Source organism: Staurois parvus, unplaced genomic scaffold, assembly GCF_062004578.1.
Source record: "Staurois parvus isolate SC_StPar_1 unplaced genomic scaffold, SC_StPar_1.0 ptg000017l, whole genome shotgun sequence".
NCBI lineage: Eukaryota > Metazoa > Chordata > Amphibia > Anura > Ranidae > Staurois > Staurois parvus.
Window position 1 is genome coordinate 15,838,287 of NW_028317813.1, and position 27,770 is coordinate 15,866,056.

The 27,770-nt window shown below is 41.1% G+C and overlaps 1 protein-coding gene and 1 pseudogene across 2 annotated transcripts in view; one reads left to right on the forward strand and one right to left on the reverse strand.

Annotated features, from left to right (window-relative positions):
* Positions 1-1,298: 1,298 nt before the first annotated feature.
* GLS2 (glutaminase 2) overlaps positions 1,299-27,770 on the reverse strand; it is a 94,735-nt gene continuing 68,263 nt past the window's right edge. For both annotated transcript variants that reach the window (XM_089680389.1, XM_089680381.1), the window contains 7 exons: positions 25,229-25,405; positions 23,030-23,161; positions 15,486-15,578; positions 14,773-14,834; positions 10,111-10,187; positions 9,955-10,018; positions 1,299-4,975 (listed from right to left, as the gene is read on the reverse strand). In XM_089680389.1, the coding sequence (XP_089536515.1) occupies positions 4,819-4,975; positions 9,955-10,018; positions 10,111-10,187; positions 14,773-14,834; positions 15,486-15,578; positions 23,030-23,161; positions 25,229-25,405 (762 nt within the window). In that variant the 3' untranslated portion in view covers positions 1,299-4,818. The remainder of the gene's footprint in view (positions 4,976-9,954; positions 10,019-10,110; positions 10,188-14,772; positions 14,835-15,485; positions 15,579-23,029; positions 23,162-25,228; positions 25,406-27,770) is intronic.
* On the forward strand, positions 20,992-21,112 carry LOC149473358 (U2 spliceosomal RNA; annotated as a pseudogene).

The following is a 27,770-nucleotide window of genomic DNA, read 5'->3' on the forward strand; positions in this document are numbered from 1 at the left end:
CTTTCTTTTAGCTGGGGGGAAAGTGACAGCTGAGACTCTGAGCTATAGTGAAGAGAAAAAAAAAAAAAAGCTGGTAATTACATTTAAAAACCAGCACTGACCTATAGTGACAGCGCCTTTTTTTTTTTTTAACTTTTTTGACCTTTTTTTGCTATGTAAATGAAAAATTCCCAAAATTTTGAAAAAAGTTTTTCTTATAGAATTTAGCAAATAAATATTTCATCATAAATCTTGGCCAAAATTTATTCCGTTATCTTTTTATTAAAAAAACAAAAGCCAAATTTAGTTTATAAACAAATTATACTTTTTAAACTTTTTTTTTTTTATTTTTTTATATATTTTTATTTATTTATTTATTTTTTTACATACTGTCACCCTAGCAGTACAGTGTCACCATTGTGACACTGTACTACTTGTGGGGGGGTGATGAAGATTTTGTTTTTTTTACACTGATTGCTTTTACACCCATATAGGATGTAAAAGCAATCATTTCTTTTTCTCTGTCTGCATTCTTGCAGCCATTGAGAACTACAGAGTGAGCTGTGATTGGTCACAGCTTGTCACATGGTACAAGGCTGTTGTGAATAGCCTTGTAACATGACCTCTGTGATCATTCACAGATTTCACACATAGTAAGCAATGATGTCACAAGTGACATCTTGCTTACTACTCTGCATGTGATCACTGATTGGCCAGTCAGTGATCACATGATCGGGACCTCGTACAGAGGTCCCGTCCGACGATCGGTGTTTCACTGTGTCCGGAGGATACAGCGAGCACCAGATAGCGGTGCTGCGCAGTCTCGGGGAGCGCGCACAAGCAAGGTGTGGGGAGGCCGTTTATAAACCGCCACCCGACCCTGCAGTGCCACCGTCTGGCCATTTATATACAACGGCCGGACTGGAGGTGGTTAAAGGGCAGCTAGCACAATACTGAATAATAGCAAAGCTACAAATGTGTCGGATATCTTCAATTTCCAGCAGTTACTTGGACTTTAATGTACGTGTTTTGTGGATACTACAAGTTACCCTTTCATTAAATCTTTGCTTCAGGTTTTTTAGCCCATTCTATACCATATTCACACCTACATTTTTAAGGTAGAAAAAAATAAACTATTCTGTTGGGATCTGTTGATAAGATCAACACTTGTATGCATTCATTTGTCATTTGTAAAGTGTGTATCCCAATATTTGATCTTGGTACCTATATGCTTGTAACCAGCAGATGTAATAGCTTTTATTATTATTAATGGCACATAAAGCATCACATTGCCCAAGGCACAAAATTTGACTCGTACAGCTTTTTCTTCAAGTTTAATAGAAGTGCAATGTTCGCAGAGGCAAAATATTTGGTAAAATCACAATCTGTAACAATCTCAAAACAGTTTTCCAGTTTATGGGAACATACAAATTCTGCTAAGATTGAGTGCAATGTGAGCTAACATTCTTTTTCATCCAGGATCTGCTTGTTGAAGTTGGAAGAAAGCAAATTCCCAGCAAGATTCAGAACGATGAGGTTTGCAAAATCCTAAATTCAGAAAGATAAGCTATGCAAAGAATAAGGCTACATAATAATTCTAAAGATATAGTACCAACAATGGTGTGTCTCAGATGTGATTTTAGTTGTTTTAGATGAGATATAAAGTATACAAAAAGGTTAAACTATTTGGCTCAAGTGCTGTGGGCAGTCACTGTCAGGTTTTTATTTCAGCCTGGGCCCCCCTTAGGGAGATTCACTCTTTTTAATTGTACTGATCACCAATGTCACCAGAGACGAAAGTGAGGGCAAGTCCAAAATTTGGAACTACCATTGGAATAGGAATAGAAGGGAAATCTTCCAATAGGGATACTTGTTTCTGTGACAACTGTCTAGTGCATTTCCCTCACAGTGGAACAATATCCTCACTTCCTGTTGAATTTTACAGGGCGTTAAGTAAAGGGAAATCTCCTAAATGGGACACAGATGGCAGGAAAAAAACCTGACAACAGTTTGAACCCTCCCCTACGCTATCTAAAGTGAAAGCAAGGTTTTGGCTTTAGATTTGTTTTTAAATAACCCCATATAACTAACACAGTAGACTGCTACAGATGCATTAGAACATGCATTTCAGCGATCCAAAATGGGTGTATCTAGACCCAAAAACAAAAAATATTATAGCTTAGCAATCCTTAGATTAGGTGGCATTATTGGCAATAAATACAATTTCTGTATTTGCTGAAAGATCTTCGCCTGAAAAATGAAAATGAATGCATCCACTATTTTATGGACTGGTAAGCTACAGTATTTAACATATTTGTTCTTGGGATAGATGTATTTAAATAATACTCTTCTTTTGTAGTGCAAAGAAGTTCAGTCCATAGCAAGGATGCTCCTATATAGTTTGTATGTTTTTCCTGGGTTTTGTTGGGGTACCTTCCCCCAAATATATTAATGCGTTACAATATATATGTCAGAATTAACCTCTTGCCAACCACGTAATACATATTTGCCATGGCAAGGAAGATGGGTGTTAATGCCCACATATGAGTCAATGGCACTAGAGGATTCTGTGCTGAGAGCACACTGTGTGCTCCTACCACAGTAACTGAGCTGTCACACTTCTGGTCTCTTGTTATAATCAGGAGCTGGCGGGGCAGACTCCCTATCGTGATCACAGTGGCCGCCAAACAAAAGTTAAGCATTGTAAGTTTATAGGAGTGCACTATGAAATCTATAAAGTGCTGCAAAAATGTCAGCGTTATAATGACTAAAGAAATAAATATTAATATTGTTTTTTTTTGTTTTTTTTAAATTTGGATATGAAACTATTTTCGTGCATTGAAAATGCAAAAATGGCAGTCTGGTTTAAATAATCCAAGATGAGACTATGGAGTTGATTTGCTAAAGGCAATTAGACTGCAGTTTGCAAAGTGCAGTTGCTCCAGAGCTTAGTAAATGAGCAGAAGCTCTGCTGACTTTCATCATTCAATCATGCTGGTTTTGTTTTTCTTCCATTTTCCTTGCATGTGATTGGGTATTCTTAGCAAAGGGAAGTTTTTTACCTTTTATTTACTAAGCTCTGAGTGCACAGTCTAAGGCTCCATGCACACTGGGCGTTTTAATAACACCGGTAACATTAGCTGTGTAAAGTCACGTTAAAAACATGAGTTTTTTTAGCGGTTTTGTATTCGTGTTTAGCAGTGTTTTGCCGCTTTTTTTTATGCTTGCGTGTTTTAGTTTTTTGGGGGCATTTTTTTGTTACAAAAATGCTGGTTTGCGGCGATTTACCATGTTTTACCTTGTTTTGCAGCGTTAGAACATTTTTACAGCTACAAAACTCCTGTAGAAACACACTAATTCTGGGTTTTTATTCCAGCCAAAAAACATTAATTACAATCTATGTGTGCATGGACACATAGGATAACATGGCTGTAGAAAAAAACGTCAAAAGCCAAAAACAGCCACTGTAAAAACGTATAGTGTATGAGAACTTATTGTCTTTAGTAAATCAACCCTTATGAGTTGCTGTTCAAACCTGATTGCATCTTGCAAAGGGTGTTACCCCACCCAGGGAGAAGATAAGTTGTGAAGTCTTTCTACAATAATTTTTCTAAGGGATTACGATTTTAAAATGGAAATCCTTAACTAGTAACGTACAAAGACCTTTAACCCCTTGGCGACGGCCCCTCCCGACCCTTTAAGGGTTCCAGAAGTCGGGAGGTGGGGTGGTGTTTTAGGGTCATGTGACAGCCGTGATTCGCTGTCATGGCGGTCACATGATCGAGAAAGGTCACGATCGAAAGAGGAGATCGGGACCTTTCCGTAAGTACCGATGTGTGTGCTGGGAGTGCGCGCTCTCAGCACATATGTGTTCGGCCGGTGCCAAGAGGTTAAGCTAGATTCACACATGTGTATGCATTTCCATGCATTTTTATTGAAGTCTACGGGGCCCAAAAACAGCATTGTCGCACAAAAAAAGCACCTGAACTTTTTTCCAAGACCACAAGCATGAACAGGCCCTTGTCTTTCTAGCAAACTAATGCAGGGCTCGCATTTTGTTTGTAAAATGTGGCTGCATATGTCATGGAAGGGTGGAATTACTCTGATGATCTGGAAAGCAATTTTAAACTCCACCTAAAAGTGAATGTCTTCTATAGGAGGTGAAGCCAACACCCTATTGAAATGATACTCTTTTTAGGTGTACTGACTAGACAGGTTAGTATATACAGAAAATGACCACTTGTATCACCATTTTCATTTTCAAGACATTCTGTTCAGGCACCAAATGGCTGGGTCTATATCTATACTGCTGAACATGACAAACTTTCTCAGCTTGTATACAAAAATATGTTCTCCGTAGAATGACTTTGTTTCTATTTAACAAAGTTGAAACCTAACAATTATCTATAGTTACATTATTTTTATAACATGGATGGTGTCCAGTGCAATGAATTAGATAAGGCGCTCTTTTTTACAGACACGGGGTTATTTACTAAAACTGGAGAGTGCAAAATGTGGTGCAGCTCTGCATAGAAACCAATCAGATTCCAGGTTTTTATTGCCAAAGCTTAATTGAACAAGCTGAAGTTAGAGGCTGATTGGCTACCATGCAACCAGAGTGCTCCAGTTTTAGTAAATCGCCCCGTGTGTTCCCCTAGCACAGGGTGATTGTTATCCTTTAGGTCTCGAGCACTACAAGATTCCACAACAAAACACAGCAGAACAAATATTGTGCAGATGCATATTCATTGTTCCCCTCTAGTATAGAGGTAAATAGTTACATCTGAATGTGTTGCTGTCATATGTGCAAGGCATTAAGAGAGCCTGTCATAGCATAGGTTAAACCATACTCTCTAGATTTTCCAGTGACATCTGTCTCCGCTCACTCTCTGTGCTCTTCAGGCTGCTTGCATAGCTTTCTTGATATTCCATCAACAAGTTCGCAACATCATGCTGCTCAAACCTGATTGCATCTTGTAAAGCGGTGTTACCCCACCTAGGGATAACACAGGTTGTTCTGTCAGATAATACTCAAAATATTCTGTAGTTCCTCTAATGGTCTTTAATTTTTAAACATTTAACAAATTATTTTTACAGTTTTGATGAATTAAAGTGGTTCTAAACCCTTACATATACCAAGTGAAGTGACAAGCCTCTGGTGATACACAGAGGTAAAACACAGCCTCCTACATAAGTTGTACCTGTTTATCTGTAGTATTTTCTTCTCTATAGCTGTTTAAAGTCCAGAATTTATAATTCTTGTCTGAGCTTTCAGAAAGTAGGGGGCAGGGAGCTGAAGTTACACTCCCTTAAGAAAGCCGAGAATTTATTAGAGGGAAGGACCCCATCCCCTCACACAGGAACAGAGCTGAATCACAGATTGTGGGCTGGAGCTTCCTCCCCTGTCACGTTTTTACCTCTTGGTGTCATGAAAACCTGTCAGAAGTGACTCAAGGAACCAAGGAAGCAGACAAAAATGCTCTGAATTAAGACAAGTACATACTATAGAGAGATATGCTTTCTTCATATTTCATGTCTGAGGTTCACAACCAGTTTAAAAGTCATTCATTATGACATATGTTCCACTGTATCTTGCAGTATAATAAAAGCGGAAATTCACTCTCTCAATCAACAATGACTATTTTTAATCCTTAAGCTGCTGGCATTATAATAGATAGGAAATTATATCAGATTTACTTGTTTTGAACCTTTTTTTTTCTTTAGTTACTACTTGGTTTCCAGGCCTGGGCAAATGATGTCATAAATCGCAGGAGTCTTCAGGAGGGGAGGAGGGGTTTTCTCAGCTAAGCACACCCTCCTGCTTGCATGCCTGAACTAAGGGCAGATGGATTTCAGGAAGTAAATGCTACATGAATCAAGATGGCCACAGCCAGAAATGCTATGGGGTGTTTTTTTTTAAAGTGTCAGCAAAATAAAGCATGGAGACATGAATGGGTGTGTGTGCTTTAAATATTAAAAACAAATAGCATTTTTGGTTTGTGGTGGTGCTCAGATGCAGTATAGTTATGATAAGTGTATTTCTAGCCAAAACAGTTTGTTTTTAGTTTTGGATAGTGGGACGGATTTGAACCCTTGTTAGGTGTTTCCTGCTGTCTGGGATTCTGTTATTGAAATTTCCCCAAATACATGCAGATATACAGTGTGTGTGTGTATGTATATATAACATTAAAGTGTTACTAAACCCAGGACCCTGCATTCTCTATATTTGGTCTCCCACAGTACATAGAACATGAAAATGCAATTCTTTTAGTAAATCTATACTGCTAAATACCTTTTCTCATAAGCAGTTAGAGCAGTCTTGTGACTTCTATCAGTGTTCAGCAGAGCACTGGTTAAAGCTTGTAGGAGGAGTTTTCTCTAGGAGCATGCAGAACTCCTGACCTCTGTCTGGGCAGTGCTAATTGGCCCTGTGCTGATCACATGCACTCTCCCAAGAGAAAAAAAAACTATCATTACACACCAAATTGAGCATGTGCAGTGTCTTCACAGATATGACTTATCAAAAGAGTCAGGATCAAACAGCATTTTTACACAATGCAGAGGATTAACTCCTTAGAATCCACAGCAAGTATAACAAGCATGCTTTACTGCATATACAGACTGATTTTACTGCTGTGGGTTTAGTAACACTTTAACCACTTCTTGCCCGGCCCATGTACAAAAACAACTGGATGGGTGCAGTGCAGGGGCGGGTGGCTGTTTATAAACGTTCTCCCGCTTCCCTGCTTGTGCGCGCTCCCTGGGAGCGCACGGCACTGCAATCCAGTGCCCACAGTGTCCTCTGGACACAGTGGAACACCAATCGCTGTACAGGACCTCTGTGTGAGGTCCCAATCATGTGATCACTGATTGGCCAATCTGTGATCACATGAATAGTAGTAAGCAAGATGTCACTTCTGACATCATTGCTAACTATGTGTGAAATCTGTGAATGACCACAGAGGTCACAATGTACAAGGCTATTCACAACAGTCTTATACCATGTGACAAGCTGTGACTAATCGCAGCTCTCACAGTATTTCTCAATGGCTGCAAGAGAAGGAGAAATGATTGCTTTTACTGCCTTTATGGGTTTAAAAGCAATCAGTGTAAAAAAAAAAAATCTTCATCACCCCCCACAAGTACTGCTAGGGTGACAGTATGTTAAAAAAAATATTATTTTTAGTTATAAACTAATTTGGGTTATTTTTTTTTTTACTAAAAAGATAACTGAATACATTTTGGCCAAGATTTATGAAGAAAATGATATAAGAAAAACACTTTGTTTCTACATTTTTGGACTTTTTCATTTATATAGCAAAAAAAAATAAAAATCCCAGTGGTGAATAAATTCCACCAAAATAAAGTTTTATCTCTCTCAAATAAATGCTAAAAAATGCATATGTTGCATGACTGCGCAATTGTCATTCAAAGTGTGATAGCACTGAAAGCTGAAAATTGGCCTGGACAGGAAGGGGGTAAAAGTGTCCGGACATGAAGTGGTTAATAAGGAAATATGTAACATGCAATTTGCCCATCAACAAGAGAACTCTATGTATGTATGGCTAGTATTAGCCATCCATAGGTGTAAGATAAGATAATTTACCAGTGTAGCCACCCTGTTGTCAGAGGTGACTAGTAAATTTAGCTTTTTTGGGTAATAGCTTTGCCTGGGAAAATTTGTAGTTTTCTTTACTTGGTTTCTCCCCTAGATTTAGCCACTGAATGTCACTGGCACTGCAATAGCTATTGGGTGGTGACAATCTTTTGCTATTGAGCATTAATGTCCTCTCTGGCAGACACTAGGAGGCTCATTTGGGCTTCAGCCTGGGGAGGTGTGTGCAGTGGTTTGTGCTTTGTAGGCCAGGGACTTATATGGGGCTAAGCACAAAAATCCCTAAGCTGTCCTGCCTAGTTGAGGAGGGTATAGCTTCCAAGGTGGAAGGGCCAGAGGATGGAAGTCCTGCTAGAGGGGAATCGGTGTCTGCCTTCAGAGTATCCTGGCACTCTCTTGGATAGGAGATGAGTCTAGTGGCATCTGGAGAACTTTCGCTAATGGAGACCTATACAACCATTGACCTAAATCCTATAGAGCAGGGGTAGGCAACCTCTGAGAGGTGGAGTTCTACCTGAACATCATGAAAGAGATCAAAGATCACCGGGGTTTGTTGCCCCCTTTTTTTTTTTTTAGGAAATTAACTAGCAAAGCCTAACTAAATTACAAGGAACATTTGGAAAAAAACAAAGGTCATTGTAAAAATATAAACTTAGCCTACGTTAAAAGTGGACAGTGTCAGTCAGTACAGCAATGGACGGTGTCAGTAGAGTAGCGAATGGTGTCAGTCAGTGGAGCTGTGGACAGTGTCAGTAGTTTTGTATTTTGTGTTATTTTTTACAATTTTATTTTTTAATTTTTGGCTTTGGTAAAATATCAGCGGTCTAAACAGACAACTGATGTCTCAAATGTGAGACAGAGAAAGGGAGCGAGGACAGAGATTCCACAGTCCTTTTCTCTGTAGCATCAGCTGCACTGGATAGTGAATGAATGGGAAGTGTTCGGTGCTGAGCAGTTTCCTGTTTATTCACAAACTGAAGAATAGTAAAAACAGTTTACTATGCTTCGGTTCTCAGGGAAGCTGGCAGAGATGGAGCGGGACACAGAGAAGACCAGGGCAACAGAAACAGAGGAGAGGCGGCGGGGGCAGGATTTACTAGAATTGTTTGGCTGTATTTTCCCACTGCAGCTGCTGAATGCGATGAGGGAGAAGAGAAGCTGGCTTTCAGTGGCTGCAGGAGGAAAATACAGCCGATCAGACCTAGTAAATGTCCCTTCTAGTAACAAATTATATGCCCTCTCTCCCCTAATGTAGAAACAGACCCCCCCCCCGATAACATTCCGCTGGCCAGCCCCCCCCCCCCCGCTAGTCCTAGTAATTTATGCGGATTTTTCTGTCGGTGACAGCAGGTGTTGTGGGGGGGGGCAGTCTGTGTCCATTCCTGGGTGTCAGTGTTGTGAGGTGAGCAGGGTGGAGAGTACAGAGGGTCCCCAATAGGTGGCACAGACCTGAGCAACATCTGTCCACACCAGTGACATTAGTCTGGCTACCAGGCTGTGCTCTCCTCCTCCTCCTGCCTTGCGCAGCCCTGTGACAGTTCGGTGTCCATCAGCACCAACACTTCCTCCCCTGTCCCTAGCTGCTCTCCCCCAGGGGTGGACTGACCATTAGAGCACTCGGGCACTGCCTGAGGGCCCGGGGTCAGTATGGGGCCCCATAAAATGCTCATGGTACCTTTTATAGGCTTTTTTAGGTGTGTTTTGAGTGTGGGCAAGGACACGGGCCCCATGATCCCCAATTGCCCGGGGGCCCCATGAGTTGTCAGTCCACCCCTGCTCTCACCCCATCCTCCTCTCTATCCCTTGGCTGTGAGACAGAAGATGCAGGGACACTGCGGGATCCAAGCTTCATTGGGAGAGGTAGCTTCATGCGAGAACAAGCCTCCTCCCCTGCTGCATCCGTCCTGCACTCTCCTCCCCTGCTCCACCAGCCTGGGTCTCTCCTCCCCTGCTTCACCCACCCAGCTCTTTCCTTCCCTGTTCCAGAACCTCTGCTCCGCCAAGCTCTTGCTCTGACAGCACGATGGAGGACCAGTTTAGTCCTGGGTCGGCAATACGGAAACACGATCTACCGGTCACCTGGTTGCAGTTGACCAGTAGATTGCGATTGATGTGTTGCCAACCCCAGATTTATACAGGATAACCCATGAAGAAAAGTAACATTTTTACAAAATTACCACAAACTTTTAAGAACATCTGTACTGAGCTGATCAAAATCAAATAGATACAAAGACTTTAATTTAGTTCTCACAATAAAATTATACATTTCTAAACAGACACCTCTGCTACTGAAATAAAAGAGTTCCCTAGAGAACCTCATTATGCAAAATATAGACAATCCATACAACCAAATAACATACCTGTCTTCCATAAAGGGGTTCACTCTGCACCCTTTTATGAGAAACTTAACCACTTCCAAGTGTCCTGAAAAAGTGAAAAATAATTAATTTAGACAAACTCTAGGGATTTCCTGTATTTAAAGCCCATAATTGACTTCTACATGCCATATTACTCACCTTCAGCAGCTGCTACATGTAGAGCTGTCCGGGAGTCATAATCTTTTTGTTCCATGTCCATTGCAGACAACGCAAACCTGGATGAAAATATGTGGTCACTGTGATATGTATGACGTAATTAGAATGGTAATGCACAGTATTGTACTTCTCATGTGCTATAGTGGCATTGAAGCCACATGTCATTTAAAGCCTGAAGTTTCCTGTTAAAGTAAGTAAATAAACTTAGGGTGCATCAGAACACTATTTTTTAAATGTCTTACTGTTTCTGTGTGTGTAATTCACTCACAGCTCCGGTTTAAAGTCCTGTCCCCTCCAGAAAGCTGCTGATAAAGACCACTGCTCTCTTTGTGGAAGCAGTGGTCTCTCTGCTTAGTCACAACTGCTGTGCAAGGCAGCATGCTAGACTACTGCAGAGAGACCGCTGCTTCCACAAACAGAACATTGGTATTTATCAGCAGCCTTCTGGTGGGTCCAATCATTCTGGTCCGGTCACTTGATGTGCAGCTCCAGCTTTCCTGTGTTAGTCAGTGGCAACTGCAGGAGAGAGAAGGGAGTGGCAACAATGGCTGGGACATGGGAACCTATGAGTGACATCATGGCTCCTGGAATTCCCAGCCATTGTGGAGTGCTCTCTCTTCTCCCCTGCATCTGCTGCTTACTAAAACAGAATCACATGACCAGCCTGGAAGGGACTAAAAATTAAGTATACAGATCTTTTTACAGGTTAGAATAGGAAATATAGGTAGCAGGAATTCTACTTTAACCCCTTCACGCCTAAGGGTAAAACAAATCTAAATGCCTAAGCACAATTTTGCAACGTTGACATGTGTTAGTAAAACCGTATCATCACAACTACTTTTTTTCAGGATAAATTGGGCTTTCATTTGGTGGTAAATGGTAATGATATCTCCTGATTTTTTTTTTATTATCAAAGGAAAACTGGCCCAAAATAGTAAAAAAAAACAATTGTTTTTTATTTTTCTGGGTGTTTCATGTTACTACCATAACCTACCACCAAAGAACAACCCAAAATAAATTCTCCAGCTCTTGGCAATCGCAGCAATACCATATATGTGTATTTTATTTGTTGTTTGTACCCGTAGTACAGCCCAGAAACAATTGTGCGCATTTTGTTTTTGTCTTTTTTTTTTTACCTAAAACACACTGACATTGACACTAACTTACACTGATACCGTTTCTTTTAATCCTGATCTTGACCCAAACAATAACCTTGGCACCGAACTAAATCAAACCATGATCTAGGTATTTTTTCTTTATTTTTTCTTTTATTTTTTAATATTTCTTTTTTTTTTTTTTTTTTTACAAACATTTTTTTTTTCTCTCTATGCAATGAGTTCAAGAGATACAATGTATCTCTCTTCTCCATTCATAGAGAGAAAAAAAAACAAGGGGGCTGGGCTGCACAGTGACTGATCACTGTGATAGCCAATCAGAGGCTATCACAGCGATCAAGTGACCCGGAATCAGGAGTCCCAGGTTATGATCGTTAGAACAGGACCCGGGGCTCTCAGTGACACCGTGGTCTTTGTGCTGGGAGCACGCAGTGCGGCACGCTCCCAGCACAAAGACAGGTACGCAAATATGCGGCCCCACGGAAAAAAGCCCAGTTCTGTGAGGCCGCATATTTGTGTGACCTCGACATCAAAGGGTTAAGCTACAGGTCATCTGTTTGTCACAGGTTTTCTCATACTTCAAGTGGCAAGATACCCATTTCGAATAACAGCTCTATTTACATTCATGCATTTAAATTTCCTTTCCTTTGCACCTACATATTTAATCTAAAGCAAAGGGTTCCCTTTATCCATCCCAATTTTTCTACATCCTAGCTGTTAAAATAATAAGCATTGTGTTAATTTATCATATAGATAATACACTATATATACATATCCCTTTTATGTGTAAATCACCCTGTGCCTGTTAGAGGTACAGGGTGATATGTCCGAATATTGTGTGGGCTTTGTCTCAGACTGTGTAGACATGTTTAGGAGATAGGTGGGGTGGGGGTTGTTGACTTTTTAATGTTATGTGGCTGTATCCCATTGTTCTATTGTTTGTCTGGCTTAGGAGCAAACTATTATGGGATGTATGTGTTTTATGTGTATTAGCTTAGTGGGGGGGAGGGGGGGTCTCCAGCAGGTCTCCCTCCTGATGGGACTGTCTGCTGGTGTGAAGTTTGAATACCTGTGTGTCCCTTGTTACTAAATGTAGATTGCCCCGCCCTGTGTCATTATGCAAGGAGGGGGATTGTCCCCTGAGTGTAAATATCTTGTATCTGTGTTCAAATAAAGTAGTCTACTCTGGTTTACTTCAAATCTGGTGTCGTCTGGATCTTGGGGTAACAATAGCCAGATTCACTGGTCTTGTTTTCCAGAGCCTGAGAAGCAGCTTCTTGACAGAGATACCCAGTTGTGGGTGTCTGGGGTCCCTTACAGTTACAACCAAAAATGTAAATATATTTTATTGGGATTTTATGTGATAGACCAACACAAGGTGGCACATAATTGTGAAGTGGAAGGAAAATGAGAAATGGTTTTCAAAATTTTTTTCACAAATGAATATCTGGAAAGTGTGGTGTGCTTTTGTATTCAGCCCCCCTGAGTCAATACTTTATAGAACCACCTTTCGCTGCAATTACAGCTGCAAGTCTTTTTGGATATGTCTCTACCACCTTTGCACATCTAGAAAGTGACAATTTTGCCCATTCTTCTTTGCAAAATAGCTAACGGTCTGTCAGATTGGATATAGAGTGAACAGCAATTTACAAGTCTTACATGTTTAGGGTCGTTGTCCTGCTGGAAGGTGAACCTCCGCCCCAGTCTCAAGCCTTTTGCAGATTCTAACAGGTTTTATTCTAAGATTGCCTTGTATTTAGCTCCATCCATCTTCCCATTAACTGTGACCAGCTTCCCTGTCCCTGCTGAAGAAAAGCATCTCCACAACATGATGCTGCCACCACCATGTTTCACGGTGGGGTTGGTCTGTTCAGAGTGATGTGCAGTGTTAATTTTCCGCCACACATAGGGGTCTTTCAGAGGGGACGGACCCGTTTAGCATATCCGCTTGCTCTCTCCACTGATTCCCGCTGAGCAAGCGGATTGACAGCTCTGTGTTCCCTCCGCTGCTGCAGAGCAGACACAGAGCTGCTCACGCTCCTCGGTGGTCGGATGAAAAAGGATGAAAAATTGGATCCCCATCTGTCCCTTTTTGGCAGATTGGATCAGATCTCGGCAGCTATAAACGGACACATGTCTGTTTACACCTGCCGCTCCATAGAGGAGAATGGAGGTTCCGGCAGATGGAGCTGATCAGAACATTCATGTGAAAGAGCCCATATTGTTTTGCTTTTAGGCTAAAAAGTTCAAATTTGGTCTCATCTGACCAGAGCACCTTCTTCCACATGTTTGCTGTGTCACCCACATGGCTTCTCGCAAACTGCAAATGAGACTTCCTATGGCTTTCTTTTAACAATGGCTTTCTTCTTGCTACTCTTTCATAATCTTCCAGATTTGTGGAGAGCAGGATTAATAGTTGTCCTGTGGAAAGATTCTCCCACCTGAGCTGTGGATCTCTGCAGCTCCTCCAGAGTTACCATATACCTCTTGGCTGCTTTTCTGATTAATGCTCTCCTTGCCCAGCCTGTCAGTTTAGGTGGACGGCCATGTCTTGGTAGGTTTGCAGTTGGCCGTACTCTTTCCATTTCCAGGTGATGGATTGAATAGTGCTCTGTGAGATGTTCAAAGCTTGGGATATTTTTTTAAACCTAACTCTGCTGTAAACTTCTCCACAACTTTATTCCTCACCTGTCTGGTGTGTTCCTTGGCCTTCATGATGCTATTTGTTCACTAATGTTCTCTAACAAATCTCAGAGGGATTCGCAGAACAGCTGTATTTATACTGAGATTAAATTACACACAGGTGGACTATATTTACTAATTAGGCGACTTCTGAAGGCAATTGGTTCCAAAAGATTTTTAAAACCATTTATCATTTTCCTTCCACTTCACAATTATGTGCCACTTTGTGTTGGTCTATTACATAAAATCCCAATAAAATACATTTACGTTTTTGGTTGTAAAATTTCAAGGGGGATGATACCTTTTCAAGGCAATGTATGTGTATGTATGTATGTATGTATGTGTGTGTGTGTGTGTATATATATATATATATATACACACACACACACATAGTTAGGTCCATATATATTTGGACTCAGGCACAATTTTATATATAATATAATGCTGCAATGGTAGTGTACAAAATATTAGATTACACTAGGGCGGCAGTGCAAGTAATATAGTATACAAAATGTTGTAAAGATGTATTTTTAGCAATCTGCAGCAGTACCGAGAAAAACTGGGACTGGGAAGGATTGAAGGGGAATATTACACTTGAATGACACCGCTTTGTCTGCTGGGGCTGTTGACATCACATCCAAGATGTTTTTCAGCAGCAGTCTCAGGGCTTTAGGATGTCTACACAAGGGAGGCTTTTACTGATAAATATCATACATAAAATATGTTAAATTCTAAATCTTATGGGAAGATTTTGTTAAAATGAAATTCTGTCCTCCATGTCAATGGCATCGTGTCTTGGTATATTTTTTAGTTTAGACATGTTATTGTTCATAAATTTTAGTCTCACCTCCTCATAGCGGAGACATCACCACTATAGGCAGCAAAAAGAAGGTTCACCACTGTTTTGTGCTACAGACAGAAGAATTTATGATTAATATTGTCTTTGATTATCTGCATAAAAAAACAAACAAAAGGATGTTCCCCGTATCAACCAAACTTGTTACTTATGTTCCCCCTAGTTAGCTGGCACAGGTACATTATTCTTCCATACGCCCTGCCTCTCTGCAGTACACAGACATTTCTTGTTTATGGAAAGGCCAGTCAAGAAACAAGCTGGGCCAGTGGTGCTACTGTGTGCTATTTAACTTCCTGTTGCATCTCTGGGACAGGAAGTAGATGAAAACTCCAAAAGTGGGGTGAATTCCTCTCTTAGACAGTTGCCCCCAGAACAGGTGTCGCCACTGCCAATGGTCATCAAAACAAATACAGGATCCAAAATTAAAAATAAATAAAGTTCTGCCTACATTCAAATCTGTGTACTAAAGTTTGCTTGTTTTTTTTATTTCTACATTGGACATACAAAGAGGATAGAAAATATATTGGTATATTTTAGCACTGCAAGCTTTCTGCCTTACATTTTATACAATATCATGCACATTACTGTCTATAGTATTCATCCAAATATTTCAATACACGGTCGGATGTAACCCCTGGGCACACAGAGCTCCCTCTAGCTATACTTATGAAATAAATATGTCAAACACATAAGTATTATAATACCTGCACTTCACTTCTCTCCTTGCGGGGATCAAGTTTTCTTGCACAGTGCCTTAAGTTGTCATAATTGTGAAAATTGAAGACAGAAACCAGTTCCTAGAGTAAAGCAAACATGTATATTGTATATGATTGGCAGAGATCCCAGTAAAGAACACTTCCAGCATTACTGTTACCTAAAAGTAGCACTTAGACCAGGTTTGCACTATGGACTTCAGCTTGGAGATGCTGTACTAAAAAGCAAAGTGTGTTGCAAGCAGGGGCGGACTGACAACTCATGCGGCCCCCGGGCAATAGGGGATCATAGGGCCCCTGTGTCCTTGCCCACACTCAAAAAAGCCTATAAAAAAGGTCCCCCTACTGACCCCAGGCCCTCGGGCAGTGCCCGAGTGCTCGAATGGTCAGTCTGCCCCTGGTTGCGAGCATATTCAAAGCTTTCAACAAGCTTCCAGCAGCTTGGTTACGCAGGAAAGGTAGGAGGAAGGGGGAGGGAACATTTTTAAGAACATTTAGGCTTAGGCTTTTCTTCCACTTTCATGCACACTGGACATTTTTTCAGCTCCTCCTCGAGGCGTGTGTCATTTTTTTCTGCCTCTAATCGCCCCTGCATGTTAGCCTATATGTCCATGCATGCATAGGCTTTTAGAAGAGTTTAGAAGCAGAAAAAAACCTTGCTGCCAGTGCGTCAAGGAGCAGCGTCGTTTTGGCAAAAAAATGATTGATGCCTGTAAATGCGCCAAATGCCACTAAATGCACCTAAGCGCTAGGTACATTTAGCACTTCAGTGTTAATTAATTTCAGTTGGCAGAATTAGTTATTATTCAGGGGCAGACTGAATTAACGCCCAAGGACTTGATGCTCCTAAACGTGTAAACTCGTTACACACTTTTACTGTTTCTGCCAAAATACTGCTACCAGGTGGAAAGGCTTCTAGCAGAGTTGGCAAAATGTCCTGTGTACATGAGGTCTTAATGGAAAACTATAATGTTTCGGTCAGTTTTATTATTCTCTTTTTTTAGGTATACATTTTAATTTGATACAGTATATCTATTAATTTATTCAGTTTACCATCTAGGAGGAAAGCGTACATACAGTCAGGTCCATAAATATTGGGACATCAACACAATTCTAACATTTTTGGCTCTATACACCACCACAATGGATTTGAAATGAAAGGAACAAGATGTGTTTTAACTGCAGACTGTCAGCTTTAATTTGAGGGTATTTACATCCAAATCAGGTAAACGGTTTAGGAATTACAACAGTTTGCATATGTGCCTCCCACTTGTTAAGGGACCAAAAGTAATGGGACAGAATAATAATCGTAAATCAAACTTTCACTTTTTAATACTTGGTTGCAAATCTTTTGCAGTCAATTACAGCCTGAAGTCTGGAACGCATAGACATCACCAGACGCTGGGTTTCATCCCTGGTGATGCTCTGCCAGGCCTCTACTGCAACTGTCTTCAGTTCCTGCTTGTTCTTGGGGCATTTTCCCTTCAGTTTTGTCTTCAGCAAGTGAAATGCATGCTCAATCGGATTCAGGTCAGGTGATTGACTTGGCCATTGCATAACATTTCACTTCTTTCCCTTAAAAAACTCTTTGGTTGCTTTTGCAGTATGCTTTGGGTCATTGTCCATCTGCACTGTGAAGTGGCGTCCAATGAGTTCTGAAGCATTTGGCTGAATATGAGCAGATAATATTGCCCGAAACACTTCAGAATTCATCCTGCTGCTTTTGTCAGCAGTCACATCATCAATAAATACAAGAGAACCAGTTCCATTGGCAGCCATACATGCCCACGCCATGACACTACCACCACCATGCTTCACTGATGAGGTGGTATGCTTAGGATCATGAGCAGTTCCTTTCCTTCTCCATACTCTTCTCTTCCCATCACTCTGGTACAAGTTGATCTTGGTCTCATCTGTCCACAGGATGTTGTTCCAGAACTGTGAAGGCTTTTTTAGATGTCGTTTGGCAAACTCTAATCTGGCCTTCCTGTTTTTGAGGCTCACCAATGGTTTACATCTTGTGGTGAACCCTCTGTATTCACTCTGGTGAAGTCTTCTCTTGATTGTTGACTTTGACACACATACACCTACCTCCTGGAGAGTGTTCTTGATCTGGCCAACTGTTGTGAAGGGTGTTTTCTTCACCAGGGAAAGAATTCTTCGGTCATCCGCCACAGTTGTTTTCCGTGGTTTTCCGGGTCTTTTGGTGTTGCTGAGCTCACCGGTGCATTCCTTCTTTTTAAGAATGTTCCAAACAGTTGTTTTGGCCACGCCTAATGTTTTTGCTATCTCTCTGATGGGTTTGTTTTGTTTTTTCAGCCTAATGATGGCTTGCTTCACTGATAGTGACAGCTCTTTGGATCTCATCTTGAGAGTTGACAGCAACAGATTCCAAATGCAAATAGCACACTTGAAATGAACTCTGGACCTTTTATCTGCTCATTGTAATTGGGATAATGAGGGAATAACACACACCTGGCCATGGAACAGCTGAGAAGTCAATTGTCCCATTACTTTTGGTCCCTTAACAAGTGGGAGGCACATATGCAAACTGTTGTAATTCCTACACCGTTCACCTGATTTGGATGTAAATACCCTCAAATTAAAGCTGACAGTTTGCAATTAAAGCACATCTTGTTCGTTTCATTTCAAATCCATTGTGGTGGTGTATAGAGCCAAAAATGTTAGAATTGTGTCGATGTCCCAATATTTATGGACCTGACTGTAGATGAAGCTGCTTTGTCCAATTGCTTTCGGACCTTTTTCTGTTCACATGATTGAATAGACTTTGTGGAGTTTATTTTTGCAATCAAGATTGGATTTTTGTATGTGACTGATTTATACATAAATAGTTTTGCATATTACTTAGCACAGAATTTCTCACTATTTTGTTAGGGATTATATGTTGTTTGATTTGATGTCACCAGCATGGCTGGCCTTTTGGATCTGTTGGCTGCGGGACTGTGACTCATTAACTTGGTTTAGTGGTTGGTGGGGAGTTTTACCATCTTCTTTTCAATCCATCTACTTTTTGAAAATTATCTACTGCCTTGACTCCTACTATAATGTTTTGGTCAATTTTATTATTCTCTTTTTTTAGGTTATACATTCTACTTTGATACAGTATTTTATATCTATTAATTTATTTAGTTGGCAGTCTAGCAGGAAAGCGTACATAGATGAAGCTGCTTTGTCCGATTGCTTTGGGACCTTTTTCTGTTCACATGATTGAAGAGCCTTTATTATTATTATTATTATTATTACTACGAGTTTATATAGCGCCAAAGGGTTTGCTCAGCGCTGTACAATAGGGGGGACAATACATGGCACAGTACAACAACAACAAACAATGTACGAGGGGTAAGAGGGCCCTACTCTTACGAGCTTACAATCTAGGAGGGAGGGGGTAAAGGTACAGTAGGAAGTGGCTGAGGGGGATGAAGTGGTGGGAGGAATGAGGGAGGATGGCTGTTAGGTGAGGGTGGGGTAGGCTTCCCTGAAGAGATGGGTTTTGAGGGAGCGCCTGAATGTGAATAGGGAAGGCGACAGTCTGATGGATTGGGGCAGTGAGTTCCAGAGGATGGGGGAGGACCTGGAGAAGTCCTGCAGTCGTGCATGGGAGGAGGAGACCAGGGAGCAGGATAGAAGGAGGTCCTGTGAGGAGCGAAGGGTACGGGTAGGGTGGTACTTGGTGATAAGGTTGGTGAGGTAGTCAGGGGCAGTGTTGTGAACGGCTTTGTAGGTCAGGGTTAGGAGTTTAAATTTGATGCGTTGGGCAATCGGGAGCCAGTGGAGGGAGAGGCAGAGGGGGGTGGCAGAGGTGGAGCGGGTGGTGAGGTGGATGAGTCTGGCAGCTGAGTTCAGGATGGTCTGGAGCGGGGAGAGCCTGCACTTGGGTAGGCCAGTGAGGAGGGAGTTGCAGTAGTCAAGGCGTGAGATGATGAGGGAGTGTACTAGAAGTTTGGTGGTGTCTGGGGTGAGGAAGGAGCGTATCTTGGCAATGTTGCGAAGATGGAGCCTGCATGTATTTGTGAGTGATTTGACATGCGGTTGGAGGGAGAGGTTCGCGTCAAGAATGACGCCAAGGACTTTGGCTTGCGGGGCGGAAGTGATAGTGGAGTTGTTGGTGATGATGGATAGGATGGGGGGGGGGTGTTGGCAGGGGGAAAGACGAGAAGCTCGGTTTTGGAGAGGTTGAGCTTGAGGAAGTGTAGCGACATCCAGTCTGAGATGTCATTTAAGAGGTGAGTGATGCGGGCGGAGATAGTGGGGGTGAGGTGAGGGGTGGAGAGGTAGATTTGGGTGTCGTCAGCATAGAGGTGATAGTTGAAGCCGTGAGATTGTATGAGTTTGCCCAGGGAGGAGGTGTAGATGGAGAAGAGAAGGGGTCCAAGGACAGAGCCTTGGGGGACCCCAACAGAGAGGGGGAGGGAGGGGGAGGTGGCACCATTGTAGGTGACACTGAAGACTCCTTTGTGGAGTTTATTTTTTGGAATTAGGATTGGATTTTTGTATGCGACTGACTTATACATAAACAGTTTTGCATACTAATTAGCACAGAATTTCTCACTATTTTGTTGTTCGATTTTATGTCACCAGCATGGCTGGCCTTTTGGATCTGTTAGCTGCAGGACTGTGACTCATTAACTTGGTTTAGTGGTTGGTGGGGAGTTTTACTATCTTCTTTTCAATCCATCTACTTTTTGAAAATTATCTACTGCCTTGACTCTTCTATCGTTTATTGGTTTGTGGTCCAATCTAATTGGACATATAATCACAAGTCGTCTTTTCTCCATATAAAGAGCCCCTTCAGTGGAAGAGTCATTGCTATCCTTTGTGCTCCAACAGCCTGAATCCTGTTTATATGGGGTTGTACATTAACCCCCTGGTGAATTGTCTGTACTATATAGTGTTGGTCCAAGGTAACCACCCTGACATGACACCCTGATGAAGATCATATCGGGAATTGAAACATGTCAGGGTTGTCATATGTACCATTGTACTCATATGTCTCATGATGGTTGTATGGATTCTTTTGTATGGAGCAATTCTTTTTTGTATTTTTAAGTATGATGTTTTAATACAGTTATGTAATAAACTTTTTCATTCTTAAGTCAGTATTATGTGGTTGCTTTTAAAGTCTCCCTTTATTTGCTTTCCCTTTTTATCATGTTTGTTGAATATCGATGCCTAATAATAGGATTTATTTATATTTGCTGTAGATATTGAACTGTGCAAGAATAGTATAGCAAATTTACTAATAACAAAGTGATTTTTTTTTTGCTTTATAAATTGTATACATTGGTAAAAATGAACTACAAAATAAATTTCTTATTTTCACATTGAACGAGATTTGGTGAAAAAAAGTGGCGTAGATTTAAAATAGACAATTAATAGGCATTGCACTCTCAAAGTTGCAGTCTCACAGGAGCCATACAAGCTGCCATTTTCTTTTTTTTAAGGGTCTGATTTAGCAAAGTGTGCTATAGAAAAATTTCTTGCTTCTCAGCCTTTTGGCTAAGACCAAGTGTAGTATCTGTTCTTAGCAGTGTCCAGTAGGGGTGTTCCGCCATCATTCTTGCTTTTAGGCGAGGATGGCTGGCTGTATAGTACCCCTGCTGGTATGAAAGGGGCTTTGAAGGTTAGTACTGGCTGGAAGAGAAACCAAGGTGCCCACAGGCTCTTCACACCCGGGAGTAATACCCCTGGGAAAACTGGAGGGGCCCAGTTCCTCCTGATTTGAATGGATCTATCTTGTCTGGCCAGGGGCCGGGAAGGCAGAGAGTCCACGGAGCAGTGTCTCCTGAGAGTGGTCACCTCAGGGGTGCTCTGAGTAGCACATGGGGGTGGAATCCCAAGTGTGAAAACTGCACATGGTCACTGTTCTAAACACTTTTTCTGCACTGCGCCTTTTAGGGCTAGGTCTTTTGGTTAAGTCCAGGGCAATTTTTTTGCTATTGGCCTAAGGGCCTAGCCAGTGCACAATTGCACGGCCACTTATTTATTTATTTTTCTACCCACTGTTTTGTCACCTTTCAATTTTGTGTGTGTTTTTTTTCTCACTAGGATGGAGGGTGTGGGTCCTCGGGCCTGCCCTGAAGTCTAGGGGGAGGATGTGTGGCCATTAGGTTCTTTCCTGCCCTGTTCCTGGGGATCTCTCTTTGGGAGAGCTCCCTGACCTAGTACTTGGTAGTCGGCTTTGGCTAGCCACAAGGTAAGGGGTCCGCCAGGCCTTTTGGCTAGGTGGACCATGTGGGAACCTTTGTCCCTATCAGGAGCCTTGTGCCCTGGGGGATCAGGGTAGAGGTCCTACACCTTTGGGGGCTGGACTAAAGCACACCCCTAACTGCACTTTTTTCTGTTTGTGTTTTGCACTAGCATATTTTTTGTTCACTTACGGGTTTTCATTTTTCTCCCCTCCATGGGAAGAGAGAAAAAAAAAATTTGTTTTGCTGAGGCTTAAAGATGACAGTCAGCTTTCAACAGTCATTTCTACTGTACAGGTTCGGAAACTAAACAGTGATTTTGATTGGTTTAACCACTTCTTGACCACGTTATAGCTGAATGACGGCTACAGCACAGTTGTCCAGTTCTGAGAGGGCGTCATATAACGTCCTTCCAGAACACACCCCTCCGCATGCCCCCTTTGGACTCAGCTGATCACATGACACTGTAAAGGGCCAATCACAGTGGCTTTTTACCACATGATCAGCTGTGTCCAGTCACAGCTGATCACCATGTAAATACACTTCCCGGTTATCGGCAGTACTTTCCTCACACTGTCACAGCGCAAGGAAAATACTGCTGATAACCGGAAACTGTGAAAGAATTAATCTACACTGATAATCAGGGCAGTCCTAAAAGTGCACAACAGTGCTGCCAATCTGTGCCCTGTCAGTGCCGCCTATTAGTGCAGCCTCATCAACGCACATCAGTGAAGGAGAAAAATTACCTGTTGGCAAAATTTTATAATAGAAACACAATTTATTTTTTTAATTTTTGCTCTTTTTTCATTTACAGTGCAAAAAATAAAAAATCCAGTCGTGAATAAATACCACCAAAAAAAGCTCCATTTGTGTGAAAAAAAATGATAAAAATTTTATATGGGTACAGTGTTGCATGACCGCGCAATTGTCATTCAAAGTGTGACAGCACTGAAAGCTGAAAATTGGCCTTGGAAGAAGGGTAAAAGTGCCCAGTAGGCAAGTGGTTAAGATACTTTTTCTCCTAAGTGAATATTTATTTACCCATTTTTTTGTGTTATTACAATACAGTTAAAGAGGAAACAAATGATGTGGTTACACTATACTGACCTTGAAGGACCTTCTATCATTCAAGGGTATTTAACTGCATTGTGTGAAGTATAAAGGCTTACAGTAAACCCTTTCAACCAGTAGCTTGAGCTAGTACATAGCAGCACTGTAGGCACTCTGATACTGAATAAACATATATCCTCTTGTTTTATTCTATGTTGTATTCTCCCTGCTTAGATATAATTCCTCAATATTGATAGCGCTACAATGAACAGGCCTTACTTGGCAGAAGTGAATTCCTCGTACACTGTTTCCAATTTTGTCCAGAGGAGGTGACCAACAGAAAACACCCATTATGTTGGGCACCACCAACAATATGGCTCCTGACACACCAGATTTGGCAGGTAATCCAACCTAAAAATTCAATAATAAGCACATTTTAAATAGACTGGCAATAGAGATGTTTATTATATTGAAGTCTAAATCCAATGCATATCAAATCTATATTTTAAGAGATGTTATATCTATTTGGAAATCAGAAAGTGGCTTAGTATGGTGTTCTAATAGTATAAGAAAGATAATCCCTGCAATATATGTTGGTTCACTTTCTATAATTTTTTCTCCATAAAAGTTATATTTGTTTATAGCTTTACAGATAATAAACATACGCGTAACAAGAAATACAGTCATTCAAAAGTTAAGATTACTGCCAACAGCATATGTAAAGCACCAATCACTGGAGTCAAAAACAGTGTCCATAGGTGGACAAACTAATAAAGGTTATAATATATGTCATTGTGGGCACCTTAATAGTTGTCTCCATCCCCAGCAGTCAATAAGTAAAAAATAATAGTAGGGCTTACTAGGCAGTATGGGACCAGATAGCATACATCTCCAGGGAGGAGCGTGACTCAACAAGCGATCCAATGGGTCAATGTAGTCTCAACTAGGAAGGCTGGGGAACATGTGACACTTGCACTACAAGAATTATCAAACCTGAGCAATGGAAAGTATGGAGAAAGAAAAAAGAGAGAGAGAGAACAGAAATAAAAGGGGAGAAGAGAGGGAAAGGGAGGAAGAAGAAGAAAAAAAGAGGGGGGTGTAGGAGAGATGGGGAAGAGAACTTGGGATATTGGGATGCAGACTGTTAGCAGGTTCCCATCTTGGCAGTCTTGGAGATTGTTTTAAAATATAATTGTTTTAATAAAACCATATACTGTATACGCAAGGTACTTACATTTGAGAGCTGCCATTGATGATATTTTTTAAGACAAATTCTGTCAGCTTTATCCCTATTTTACTATATAGCGAGTCATTGACCTGGCAATATTTTTATTAGATATCAGGCCACATGATATGCAGTGACTTCCTTAGCAGTGGAGTGATGGTGGAGATGACACCCTGGGAGCCTGCACTTTCACAAACAAGTCAGCAATGACTGCTCTCATATTTCTGTTCTAACAGGTTCTCCATGAAGAGGAAAGGCACTCTCCATTCTCAGAGGAGGTTGTCATGGCTGGAGCATATGAGGCATATTTTTACAACAATGAATGTGACTTTCACTAATTACTGCTTGCAGGTGAAGTTTACTATTGAATGTGTAATCATATACAGTTACTAATTCACCACCAGTGAAGTCAATCAAGTTCAACCAATAGAAAAATGCACAAGGTATAGAATTGGACACTTTAAAGCAAATTTATGGCCACTGCAACTCGAGTCAGGGCACTGAATAGCATTTTCCAATCTGACCACAAGATGGCGCCAGATGTAAATATATGTGAACAATGTACTCTTCTGATTGCCAGGACTGTAGAATTCACAATAACAAAATGGATGTTTTGGACTTCCGGTTTGAATATGAATACAATGTATAAACTGTCTATCAAATATTATAGTTTGACGACCAGATATTTTATGGGGGCTCTAGAGAATAAACTATGCTAGCTGAACTAGAGAAGAGTTCACTGATGACACAAAGTATATGAGGATGTCAGATCAAAATGAGCTGTTTGTCCTTTGTAAGAAAAGTAGTGCAAATTAAAGTCTGAAGACATTTTACTTTAATGCATTCTCAGCAGTCCAAACCAGCTTTTCCTTATACTTACCTGAGCCCAATCTCAATCCAGTGCTGTATCCGAGAGCAGCGGTTCTCTCCCTCCTCACAAGCTCATAGACAGCAGTGGGAGCCATTAGCTCCTGCTTCTGTCAATCACAGCCGGTGAGGATAGATTGGGGGCAGGTCCAAGCCCCGCTCTGTGTGGCTGTGGACCCACAGAAGTACTCCCATAGCAAGTGGCTTGGGGGCCAGGATTGCTGGCGAGAGACCCAAGAAGAGGAGGATTGGGGCTGCTCTGTACAAAACCTTTGCAAAGAGCAGTTAAGTATGACATGCTTGTTGTTTTAAAATTTAAAAAAAAAATATGAGTTTACAATCACTTCAAATGATAACAAAATGTGTATACATAAAAGCAAACTCACATGAAAGGCAAACTGTCCAGATAGGTCATACATGCCACACGAATGCATAAGACTCAGTGTGTTTCTCACTGCTTCTGCACTTAGGACCCGCTCTCCTGTGATGGGGCAGATACCACCATTAGCCAAAGTGGCAGCAATCACACTCCCTGAATCGCAGGTCACCTCAATGGAGCAAAGCTAGACAGAAAAGATATAGGCATGATGAAAAAACACAAGATAAGAATAGCAGTTGAAGACAACACATTATTCTACACAGAGGCAAAAACCTTCCTAAAGAAATCCTATATCGATAGACTACTGTGGCTTTCATTGCTGACCTCTCCTTCTAAAATGGCAGTTGCAGAAAAGGAACGAGTATGCAAAAAATGGATCATCTTCATGCTTGTTCCAGGTCAGTGCCACAGAATGCACTGAATCCAGAGACAGCCAGGCAATTAGTATTCTTAAAGTGTTACTAAACCCACAACAGTAAAATCAGTCTGTACATTATTATTATTATACAGGATTTATATAGCGCCAACAGTTTGCTCAGCGCTGTACATTATAACATGTACATGCAGTAAAGCATGCTTGTTATACTCACTGTGGAACCTAAGGGGTTAATCCTCTTCATTGTGTAAAAACGCTGAATGATCATGTCTTCTTTGATCCTCCCCTTCTCCCAGTGTCCCCTACTTCTTCCGGTGTCACTGTGCACATGCTCAGTTTGGTATGTATTGCTAGAGAGGTTTTTGTTTTCTTGGGAGAGTGCAGGTGATCAGCACAGGGCCAATCAGCACTGTCCAGACAGAGGTCAGGGGTTCTGAAACCTCCTAGAGCAGAATGAAAACTCCTCCTACAAGCTTTAACCAGTGCTCGGCTGGACACTGATAGAAGTCACAAGATTGCTCTAACTGCTGATGAGAAAAGGTATTTAGCAGTTTATATTTACTAAAATAATTGCATTTCCATGTTCTGAGTACTATGAGAGACCAGATATAGTGAATACAGGGCCTGGGGTTTAGTAACACTTTAAAAGTAGCTCCGCTATAGCAGGCCACCTATACCTCCCACTACAGGTTTAGTAATGAATGTAATTAGAGCAGCAGAAATGAGGTTCAGGCCTTTTAAAAGCATACCACTTGTGGTCTTGTCATCCCTGTGTGTAATTTGTTCAGTTTAATCTCAACTCTCAACTTCACTTTTACTTTAGGATCAGCTTAATTGACCCCATATACATTATGTTATCAAATTATGCAGCATTCTGTGACTATAGTTCATTCACAAAGTGTATCACATACAGAGATTCGCCTTCTGCAATATTAGTAGCGTGTGGTTTTAAGAGTCAATAAGATATCCATGGCGGGAAACAGTAAATTAAGCCATTTGAGATGAAAATAAAATAACTTTTCATTAGAAGAGAAATAATGATGAGAAATACAGTGGATTAATAACTATATAAAGCGGACAAGTGTACACTAGGTGGTGCTTTTAACTAGGGGAAGTGAAGGATCGTGTTCTCAGCTTACAGGGACACATGATCCTTCACTCCTCCCCCCCCCCTCATCAGAACAGAGCTCTGCATGTTTTACATAGGCAGAGCTCTGTTCTGTATCCTGTCTGACAATCGTCGGGTGCCGGCGGACACTCGCAGATTGGCTTCTGCTGTGTGAGTGTTCACAGCAGAGCAGAAGTCATCGCTCCACCCCCCATGGCAGAAGTGCAAAATCACGTATATATACATGATTTTGCAGAGGAAGACCACCCTATAGGGTGGACCTTAAGTGGTTATGTCTAAAGCCAAAATGTTTTTTTTCTGGATAGTGTAAGAATGGTCAAAACTCTTGTATATACATTATATTTAATTTTAATATGCTCTGAGAGGAAGCGAGAGCAGATCTTTTCAAAGTAAAGGAAATACTCTTTTTAGACCATGTCCGCAATGGAAGATTTTACCTCTATTCCTTTTCAAGTGACAATTCAAACATTTAAATCTTCCCTCACATTAGTCCTGATAACAGTAGTCACCAAGACAAATTAAGAATGTAAATCTCGTCAGCAAGGACGCAGACAAAAATAAAAACCTGACAGCCGTTCTAACCCTTGCTATGCTCTATTTAAAACTAATAAAAAAAGACATTAAGTAAGCTTTATACCAATTTTTTTAACTGACCTTCTGTCATCACATGTGTAGGCTAGGTAACTTTTTAAATCAGGGCTAGTTTTTCCCTTGCTGGTGAAATCTGCACAATTTAGACAACTTAAAGTAGAACTATAGCAAAGCTTATTTATTTTTTATTTTGGATACCCCTGTCAGTTTGTTTTTTTTTGCCATCTGTGTCCCACTCAGGTGATCTCCTTTCACATCCTGTCCCATAGCCAAAATAGGAGGTGAGGGGAAATTCCTGCAAATAAAGGGAATCTCTTGGGCCCCCCAGGTCACCAGAACTAGTGTCCCTATTTGAAGATTTTCCTTTACCTTTACTTTTATGATAATGGTAAACAGGATAAATAGACAGGGTGAATCTCCATAACAGGGGCAGAGATAGCAAAACCAAAACTT